The sequence below is a fragment of the Lepidochelys olivacea genome (genome assembly GCF_965140295.1).
Source record: "Lepidochelys olivacea isolate rLepOli2 genome assembly, chromosome: 7".
In the NCBI taxonomy this organism is placed as follows: Eukaryota; Metazoa; Chordata; order Testudines; family Cheloniidae; genus Lepidochelys; species Lepidochelys olivacea.
Window position 1 is genome coordinate 21,087,101 of NC_140417.1, and position 10,647 is coordinate 21,097,747.

A 10,647-nucleotide genomic window follows, 5' to 3' on the forward strand; every position below is an offset into this window, starting at 1 on the left:
TTCTACTATTTATATACTTATTTCTTTAGAAACTAAGAAAATTTAAAAAAAAACTAAAAAAACCTAATATTTACATTTGTTCATCTCTCTAGTTCCTATATGGAAATCATTAATACCTTGTGACATTGAAGTTATAGGTCTCTCCCAAGACCTTATTATCAGTCTAAGGAGAATCATCTTTTTAGTGACATACGACACATTCTTCATTTCTTAACGGTCCAGAAGGAGTTAAAGTCTGACCTTACAAGGTCATAAATCTAATCTGAGAGGGGGTCACAAGTCAAACCCTAGGACTCTGTACAAATCCTACAGGAAATAACCATTTCAGAGAAACTTGGAATGGCCTTAAATGCTTAGTAGTCTAGGAGAAGTTCAAAGATCAACTGTTCATTCAAGATTTAGCAAATTATGGGCCAAATCCTGAAATCCCTATTCGGTTTTTCTTCTGTCCTTACTCAGGCAAAATACCCTTTAAAGTCAAGTTAGGCCTGGGAAAAGACGTGAGGATTTAGCCCAATAAAAATATGGAAATCATAAGCATTGAACCATAAAGTCCAATTTATGGAGAAAAAAATGAGCCCAGCTCATGTTCCTTGTTTCTCTTCTGTCCTTCATTTTGAGGTAGATGGTGGCATTTATGCTGCAGATCTCAGGAGTGAGTGGTGAGGATCTCTACTGGTCTAAGAGAAGCTCTGGACACAGATTGTGTCTCAGACGTACAGGCAGGTGCAAAGTCTTTAGGCAGGGGCGCTGGAACAATTTTTATAGTGGGGGTGCTGAGAGCCATTGACCCAAACTGTAAACTCTGTATAGAATGGAAAGCACTTCAAGTCTGCGCACCCCCAGTTCTAGCACCTATGTCTTTGGGGCTGCCTTGTGAACATGTGTAATACGTTTCCATGCCCCCCACAAAGTGCTGGCCGTACTATGCAGACTAGTGCAAAGAGGGGGCAGAGCCAAAGGCCAGCCGTGCCCCAGCAACCTTCTCCTTGCAGGGCGGAGAAACAGGAACAAGCAGTCCCTCAAGCCTGCTGGAGCCCTGATTGTTGGAGCCTTCTTGCACATGCCTCCAACACTGCATTGTTGAGCAAGGGCCTGTAATGATCTTGCTCTTTGCACCTTTGTCCCGTATTTGTGTACCACAGGCTAAAATGTAGGAGTCGGAGGGACCAAACTATCAATCTGGCATCTTAAAGACGCAGTAAATTAACTGAAAAATTAAGAAGATTTTAAAAAATATGTGTATCAATGGAGCTCCAAGGCCTGCTGATAATAATAGTTCTACAGACTAATACTGTAAGTGTATTGTAATGAGAACCAGAAATCAGGCACAAACCATAATCTCTTGGAGTCCAAAATGCAGATCTTTTTCCCAAGATTTTCCCTTAATATCATGAATTCTTCAAAATCCGTAGTACTGGTCAGCCTTTGCAGCGATTTCAAGACATTCAGTTTACCCTGATGAACACACTAACCTCGCTTAGTGTCTGAGCCAAGTGTACTGTGCAATATGGGCTCAATAACCATTTTGTTCCGACCCCTTTTCTGGTTGCATCTCATCTTTTGTGAACCTAAGTAGCAGTTCTGTGTGATGCCGAATGAGGCCAATAGTCCAGCTAAGTACAAGTCAGTACGTGCTGATAGGTAGAGCTAGAAATATTTCAGTTTTTCTTGCTGAAATGAAAGACTGAAAAAAATGTTTCAGAGCAAACAAAATGTTTCATTTCCAGATTTTTTAAATCCTTTTTTGGGGGGGAGGGGAAGGGGTAACTAAATCTAGCTAAATTTCTAAATAAAACACCGTTTCACAACAAAAAGTCAAAAGGTTTTGTTTTTAAAATGTTGAAACAAATCATTTTGACTTTTCTAATTTTATTTTCTTTTTTCTCAGTCAAAACTGCATTTTCCAGTGAATAACCTATTCATCCAAAACATTTTGCCTAGCTCTCCTGATGGATTTTCTACCACAGCACAATATTGCAGACTAAGGGAAATGAACATTTTCCTGTTGAACACCCCAAATCAAGAGAGACTTAAGGGGAAGACTTGTATTGATTTATCAATATCTCTGTATCTAGGGTTTCTACACAGTACATTCCCCTTGTAATCTGTCCTTTATGCCCTGCCCTGCACTTGCCTCTCTTCGCAGAACAGAGAGAGTGATCATGGCCCATTTCATTTTGGTATCAGTTTTTATTTTTAGATGTCGTGTCTTTTAAGGTTGGAGGTCCAGAAATCTGGAGGTTTTTTTGCAAATGATGTAACCTAAGTTACATACTTTATGAATTATTTTATTTACATGAATGACAGCAAATATCCGGATGATCAAAACTTAACCACGAGAAGGCTCCAGCATGGGATGAGTTTTAAGAACATTAGGACTACAATCCTGACTGGCTATGGTATCTCGCTGGGTTGGTGTCCAGATAACACTGGTGGTGCCCTCAGGCTCTGGCCCTCTCTGCTCCTTGTCCCAAATTGGGTATAGTACTGTGGTTGGGTTGCTAACCCCTGGTGCTGGCTGCTGCTTGCCCTGTGTTAGGATGGTGATCTGGCTACTTCCTGCCATCAGCTGGAGATGCTTCAGCCAGGCTGCTAGCTCCTGACTGGGTGACTAGCTCTGCCTAGTGCTACTTGGCTGGGGGTCTCTGGCTCAGGCTCTGCTTGTTACTCCCTGAATACAGCTTACAAGTTCCTGTGGCCAAGGATTACTGGCCAGAGCACTGCCTGTGAATCAGGCCCGCAGCCAGACCAGAGCTGCTCTCTCAGTTCCCATGACTCACCCGGGGCACACCCCCGGAACCTCAATTGGTCCCATGACTCACCCCTCGAACAGAGCCAGCAGGGACTCATCATTCAGGCATGCCGCAGCAACTCAGCTGCACTGACTCATCCTGTAAGTAAGGTCCTACTTAATTTGCGATATTGCGGAAATTGAGGATCCTGCAATATTAGGTTTCCACCATAATTTTTATTTTAATTGGCTTACTTTGCGCAGACCACAATTTTGTATACATTTTGAGGTTTGCAACGCACACTTTTTTCCCCATTAGTACAGTATAACCCCATTGGTGAGTAGAGTCCTTGGTTGGCCAACAACTGCTCTGACTGGCCTGCCACAGTTTTGATATATTTGCTCTCAGGTTATCAGTTGTCACTTTGAACTGCATCTACGCATTGCATGGTTATGGGAGAACGTCAGAAGGTTCAGAAGCTTAATCTGAAAGTTTGTCTGTAGTTTATGTGAACTTCTCTTTTTCTGGGAAAGGGCTTAGAGATCTTCTGAGGTCAGACACCTGGACAAGATGTCTAGCGCTTCCTGGTTTCGGCCTTGTTGCTGCAGTCCTGAAGCCTTACAATTCCATCTGCTCTGCAGGGTGAGTTCCATTGAATAACACTGAGTTCTTTTTTTAAAAAAACACCTCGCTTCTGGCAGATGAGGTAGAATTTTAAGGCTCTCAGACTGCAGTGCTCTGAGGATATCTTTTCATGGCATTTTGGTATCTGAATTTCCTTATTTTACCTAGCCTAGCTTGTTAATGTCTGGTCTCTGTCTTGTGAGGTTTCATTAATGAGCTCTGAGACCCTTGGGTGAAAGGCATTGTAGAAATGGAAAATACGGTTGTTCCTGTATTAAGTTTCTGTGTTTAAAATGGATCAGATATTATCACCTCAATGTGGTCAGTGCTGTACAAACCAGAGCAGAAGACATTGTCTCTGGTTCCAAAGAGCTGACATTGGACTGGTCCTACCTACTTCATGCTGAAAGCCTTCAGTTTGTATTGGCCATAACTAGAGTTAAGAGCCTTTAGTGCTTCTCAGGATCAGGCCTTGAGTTAAAAATGCCATTGAGACATGTAATATACCATATGGCTAGAGGAAGGTCAGTCTATAAAGTTGTGTGGACAACTGTCTCTCTTTGGTGAATCATCATGGAAAGCCTTCACAGAGTATACAGCAGCAAAGATTTGAAGGAAGACACAAATCATTTGGTACCCAAGGAAAGGGAATGCGGGAATTCTAAGTATTAGAAACAGCATGGAAGAAATCATGGAGCCAAGAATGGGTGAAAGTAAGGACAGGAAACTGCTGTTTCTTTTAGTTCCTGTTGGTGGGCTATCAGTCTGCTACTGAATGTTCTAACTGTATTTAATGACACATGGAAAGTGAGAAAGAATGCAGTTGCCCTTCTGATCAGCAATGACATAGAAGTTTATCTGTTTTGCCTGCTAATGCAGCAACAGCAATATACAGTTCCTGTCTGAACTGCTGTGTCATTAGGAAAAAGGAGAGCACAAACTGCAAATTAGCGAAGGGGTGTTTGAGGGAAGGAGAGAGAGGGGAAACGTTCTGCAGTCGATTGGGAGCCTTGCATTTAAAGAAATCAATCTGCAGGAGCTTGCTCGGCCTCCTGATAACAGATCACTCAATTGTTTCATGGCTATGACCTGAAATGTGGAGTCAGAACGGCGAGGGCACTGCTGAAGAAGGGAAACAGCAGCCAGGAAGCCAGCAACCTCCCCCGAATGCCAGGAGGGGCTCACTGAATAATTTATAAGAGGCTAAACCATCAGACCAGCGCATGGGTGCTGCCTATTACTGAGGCTGATTAACTCTGGCTCCTGCGCTGGATGGCTTGGCCCAATAAACGAGGCCGTGTATTTATTTATTTATTTGTTGCTTCCCTAAATGCTGTGCAGTGAGGCAGCAGCTTTGTGGAGGGCGGCTGGCAAATGACAGTCTCTGATGATTATTGAGCCATTCAATTGGAGATGGCTCACATGGCTGAAAGGACGTACTGGACAACTGTTCAGGCAGCAGTGGCTAACTTCAAATCCCCATTAGCCATCAGAGCCTGACAAATGTTAACTGAAGCCATATTAAATATTAAAAAGTGCATTTTTCACCCTCTCTAGAGGCCTAAACAGAAGAAATGGCACCAGGCCACTCATTTGGGGGCTGATCTAAAGCCCATTGCAGGGAATAAAAAGATGCCCATTGACTCCAGTGGGATTTGGATCAGGTCCTTTATTTCTTGTCAACATAGAGGACCACGAAACAGTGTTTTAAATGTCTTCAGTTGTTCAAATCACAAAGTTCTGATCCATATTTTGGACACCCTAAAAATCTGGGGTTGTCCCTAGCCTATCTCTAGTATTGGTGGATTCACTACAGCTGCGTTTATGATAAGCCAGTTTCACACTGGGTGTGTGTGTGTGTGTGTGTGTGTGCAGATTTCACTTGTTTTACTCTGTTTACCTGTCTTCTTAACAGCTGAAACAGCTGTGGTCGGGAGACTGATGTCTCTAGGGTTTAGTAATGAGCTATAGACTCTTTAGCTTCCCTTTGATAGCAACCAAAACATTTTAGCATTTGTTGGCTGGTCAATGGCCCCTGTGAAATGAGTTCGGTGGATCTCAGTCCATTTAACAGTGGCTAGATATTCACATCACAAAAACCTCTCTCACAACTGGCACTAACAGTCCCCCTTTGCTACCTAAGAGGCCAAAGATTGTATGAGCCGTGGTGACTAGACTATCTCCACTCCTATGGGTAGTCCCATTCCACATGAGGGTTGTGGCACACCAGCAGGAGGTAAAAGATCACATAGAATATGACAGAGTATAAGAGTCTTAGACCCAATGTCCTGGCCAAATCCCAGCTCGACCAATTCCATTCTGCTTGTCTAAATCCCTCCTACAGTCTCAATTATATTGAACACGGCTGGCGTGATTTTCAGAGGTGTTGGGGACTCACAGATCCCAAGGAAGCCAAGCCACTCTGCTAAGTTAGCCCACTAGTGCCCATTGGCAAAAGCAGAATAAGCAAAAATCTGTGCTACTTGGCATTACTTAGTGAAAGTCTGACAGGTAATTATCCAAGGTCAATTTTGTTTCAAAAAGAACATACATCTGATTTTAAGCTTTGTGCTACAAATGGCCATTTTTGGCCAACCCACACCCCCTTTTGGAGAGCTGCCATTAGGAACGCAGCCATGAAGAACCGCCCACTCTCTGGAGGGAGGGCAGAATGCTGGCAGATCAGATCGTAAGAGCGTGAACTGCTGTCAGCCTTTCAAGCTGACCCCCCACTCAGGACACTTTTCAGAGCTCGGCAATGGCAAAGGGAATAAGGCCCTGAGTCTAACTGAACTAAGGCAAGAGAGAGCATGAGTTTCAAAATTGCTGACACCCTCAATTTCACCCTTACTATGTTACCTTTAATGGTCTAAGGGACCATGCACTGGCAGAGGGCATGCATCCGACATACATACCATCCTCCATCAGGGTGCTTCAATTCTGGCCAGGAAGGACCAACTCCCAAGGCAGGGAGGGGAGTTTATTGTACAGTATTTTGGCCAACTATCTGAATAAACAGCATGCGAGTCCTTTAAAATGTCATGACTCTTCAGCTAGATTGCCCAATCTTCAACCTTCAGAGCAGCACTAGACCTGTTTTGTCTTTAACCGCTAGGTCCCACACCCTTATGCTCTGTGTGTCTGTAAGACAATACAGAAAAAAACAAACCATTCCAGACCTTCTGAGCAATCTGCTTCATGCTGCGGCTCATTAAAAATTCACTCTGGCTCTGCAAATCTTACCCAAGGCAAATTTCAGCTGCCTTTACGATAGATTTTCCCCTAAATTCGTTTTTAACTATGTGTTCCCCAGATAGTACCAATAGGTCGACAAATGACATTTCTGTACACATCCCCACTTGTGTGCTGCTGGGATAGTCTCAAGCAGGGAAACTAGCTGTTGCCTCGGATGAGAGACTAAGGGGCAGGAGGTGTAAATACATGATGGGAGATTCTATGCACTTCCCTATAACCTTTCCCTATAATGCTGGGATAGCCAGACTCTGATCTGATTGAAGATAAACCTCTGTATGATGTAGGAGAATATTTCTCTGGTTACTGTGGTTTCAGTTCTTTTTACCTTAAAAAAAATTTGCAGTTATGGAAATCTAATGTCTAATCATGTCATAAAATATAGTCTAGTCGAGGAATAACCTGTGCTGAAGCAATCTTGTCTGCATCTGATTTTAACAGAGAGAGGCAGAAAGCAGAAAATGTAATTATTCTTCAAGACACTGTGTGGAAAATGATGTTATCAGCGCAATACTCTGGACACGCAAGTGAAATTTAAAGCAGTCTGTAGCCTTCTCTAAAGAGAGAAAGAGAGATCCTAAGTCAATTCCCTGATGAAAAAGACACATGAACCAACCCACTGGCTCCTCTCCTGTTTTATCAATACTGTTTTCATATTTTTCTGATCTGATCACCTTAGTTCATCATAATTCAACCTGTTTTTTATTATTCTTTCAACCTTAAAGATGTATTAAACCATGGCAGGCAAAGCTGTTCTTCCACTCCAATGTCCAGTTTCCATGCCCTCAGGGGAGCCATTCTTTATCATAATCGAGATATTTTTAGAATCCTATGTAAATACCAGTGCAGTTTAATCAAATATGAAAAATGTCCAGCTGCTATGCATTGGTCCTAGTCCTACTGACTTTCAAACATTAACCATTTTAATTTAAACTTGCCCATCAAATCCTGATCAAAGTAAGAAGAAACTTGAGTGAATGGTCTACCTTATACAGTACCAATAATATTTCCTAGATAGAATGGCTCTGTCTTTTAATTATTTTTGTAATAAAACTAACCGTAACATAGTTCAGATCTTTTCAGCAGTGCCATCCAAAGAAACTGGCGTCTGACTCTTGTCCTATCTAAGAAGATAGTATCCCCTATCAAAATAAATTATTGGAATATCTCAATTCTTCCCCACCCATCCACTGAATTCTTTCTTTTTCTTTCTTTCTTTCTTTCTTTCTTTCTTTCTTTCTTTCTTTCTTTCTTTCTTTCTTTCTTTCTTTCTTTCTTTCTATAAAGACAATATGTGATTTTCTTGTAATAAAATGAGCTGATAAATTGCACATCCTATTTTAATTCATAGGAAAGGAGAATGGGGTATATAGGAGGAAAGAAAAATATGTATATTGGTTGGCCCAGATTCCTTGAAGAAAGAAAGAAAGAAAGAAAGAAAGAAAGAAAGAAAGAAAGAAAGAAAGAAAGAAAGAAAGAAAGAACCTTACTAAGAGACTTTAAATATCTACTTTCCCTTCTTCCATCCCCTGCTCTTTTTATTTTTTTTAAAGTTAGGTTTAACTGTCCCATGGCTGACAATACTGACTGATTTTTGCTTACCTGCCTCACCGTGACCAGAAACAATGTATTCCAAGAACACAATCAGCATGATGCCTTTATGCTGCATGTCTGTAAGGGGGAAAATATCTGTCCTTAGTGGAGCAAAAAGAATTTCATAAATCTACAGGTTTGGTGTCTGCATGTTCTTTCTTTCTTTCTTTCTTTCTTTCTTTCTTTCTTTCTTTCTTTCTTTCTTTCTTTCTTTCTTTCTTCACCTTCCTCTCAGGGCAGGGGTCCTGGCTGGTGTCTCATTCTTCTTGTTTTATTTAAAATCCAGACAGCTTTCCAGGTCTCAGATGGCTTCTATATGCGTGACCCACATTGCTTCCAAATAAATAAATGAATGGATAGATGTTACCCCTTTGCATCCAGAAAGTAGGTGAAATTCACATCTCTGACACAACCCTGAGACAAACCATCACTGAGGAAGCAAAGCAAAGCTCAGGTCTCCGGTCAGATCTGATAATATGCAGTTATTTTACTTGCTCTTTTAATCTTTCACTTTCATTTGCGGTCCTTGCTTCTTGGGTCCCCCGCCCCCCTTATCCCCTCCCTACGCCCCCCCCCCCCGCTGCTAATGGGGGTGCAATTAGGGGCTATGCACCCTTGCTTTGTTGTGAATTTTGTCCTAGACAGTGCGCTCTTCCCTTTTGCTCCCTGAGGCAGAGGGTCATAGGAAGAACCAAGTTTGCTTTTCTTTCTGAGAGATGATCGGACAATTACTCCTCTCTCTCTCTCTCTCTGTCCCTGCTCTCACTTCTCCACCAAGGGGCTAGCTTCACAGACTGGTCGTCAAAGGGTAATAATGAAGTCACCGCTGGTGTCAATGCACACAGAATCGATTGCCCCCTTTTACTGTTCTTCTCTGCCTCCTGGGACTTGATTTGTTCCTGGAAATTATGACAGATTAGGTTCTTGGTGGGGAGGGGTTTTAGGGGGAGCATTTGGTTAAGGGGAGCTGGGGGTTCGGGTGTGAGAGGAGGGGATTGGAGGAACTATTCCTCCCTCCCATATGCCTTGCAGAAAAAAGGGGGCGAGAAAGCCTCCCTTTTCCTATCTGGACAGGGGTTTCGCCCCCTCGTAGTGCTATTTAGTAATCTTCAAGTTTTCTCTCTGCCTCCCTTCAGCAGCTAGCACATCTCTCCGTCCTAACTGACCAGCTCTGCCCTCCGGTCCTGTCTGGCTGCAAAGGGGATTATTATAACATGTGATCTTCTTCCTGTTCTTTATACGTTTTTTAGAGGCGGCGGGTTGGGGGGGGGTGTCGTTTCCACACACCCTCGGCTGGGCTTGTGGCCGATCCTTGCTTCAGATGCATGTCTTATTTGTTTGCCAGCCGTCTCTGCCTCCTCCAGGAGCCAGGCTGGGGGGGTGCGGGGGGGGAGAGGTTAGAGCAGGCTTGTCACTTTCAACTCAGGCGCGCCCCAACTTTGCTCCTGTGCCTTTAAATTAAATACCCAGCATGTGAGCCCGGGGGCTCCTCCCACCAGCTGCTCAGCTGTCGCCTCTGCAGCGCCCTCTATCAGGCAGCCGGGCAAACGACACCTGCCTGCTGCAGGTTACTAACCAGACAGAGAGAGCGGGGAGGAAATAGCATCCAAAGCAAGGAGGGAGCAATGAGCTCAGAGGGTAGGAGGGGATTTCAAAACCAATTGCAACTGATCCGCTAGGCCAACCTGCCAGGCAAGATGTGTTAGGTGTGTGAGCCCTGCTTTGTACAAGGCACAAAATGAGACAGTCCCTGCCCCAAAGAACATACAGTCTATAGCCCTGAGCTTGCAAGCAGACAGCAGAGCCACACAAGCAGTGCCTGGTCCCAGCTTTAGGACTCGTTTGTCTTCATGGGGGCTGGCAGAGGGTGCAAGTTGTTCAGAGCACAGAACTCATTGCTTGAGGGCCCAATCCTGAAAACACAGCCCTGTCTGACTTTTTTTCAGGTGACTAGTGTGGGCCTGACTCTTGTCTTTCTTAAACCTACCTTATGCCAGTGTCACTCCCTGGGCTTTTGGGGAGTTATTCCTGAGTTAAACTGCACTCCTGAGACAGAAGCAGGCCCAATGGGAATCTAAACAGGAGAAAGGCAACTCACCTGCCTGAGTGTTTGCAGGATCAGATCTTAAAATCAGAAATAAAGAATCTTTGTTACAGTGGGAAACCTAGGGAAGGGAGTAACTGGGGAGGGGGGAGAGAAGGTTATTCGTATATTTTTGTGTATTTTCCCCCCTTCTTTTAAAACTGCTAGAATGTTGCATAATTAGTCACCTATTATAAACCATGTGAATACTGTCCTTGTACTCAGACCAGCAGGGTTCAGTGGTAGCAGAGGATGTGCAACACCTCACAGGATCAAGCTCCATATAACATTAATGGAAAGCCTTTCTTCACAATGCACTGTTATCAGTGTTTAAGATAAGAACATAAGAATGGCCATACT

General features: G+C 43.4%; 1 protein-coding gene across 3 annotated transcripts in view; it reads right to left on the reverse strand.

The window, feature by feature from the left end:
* Positions 1 to 9,459, reverse strand: part of LOC311524425 (netrin-4-like) — a 66,241-nt gene extending 56,782 nt beyond the window's left edge. For 2 of the 3 annotated variants that reach the window (XM_084635505.1, XM_084635507.1), the window contains exon 1: positions 8,214 to 8,734. In XM_084635505.1, coding sequence (XP_084491631.1) covers positions 8,214 to 8,280 — 67 coding nt within the window. In that variant the 5' untranslated portion in view covers positions 8,281 to 8,734. Of the gene's footprint in view, positions 1 to 8,213; positions 8,735 to 9,370 lie in introns of those variants that run through there. The other variant, XM_084635506.1, reaches the window with a different exon arrangement.
* Positions 9,460 to 10,647: the final 1,188 nt, after the last annotated feature.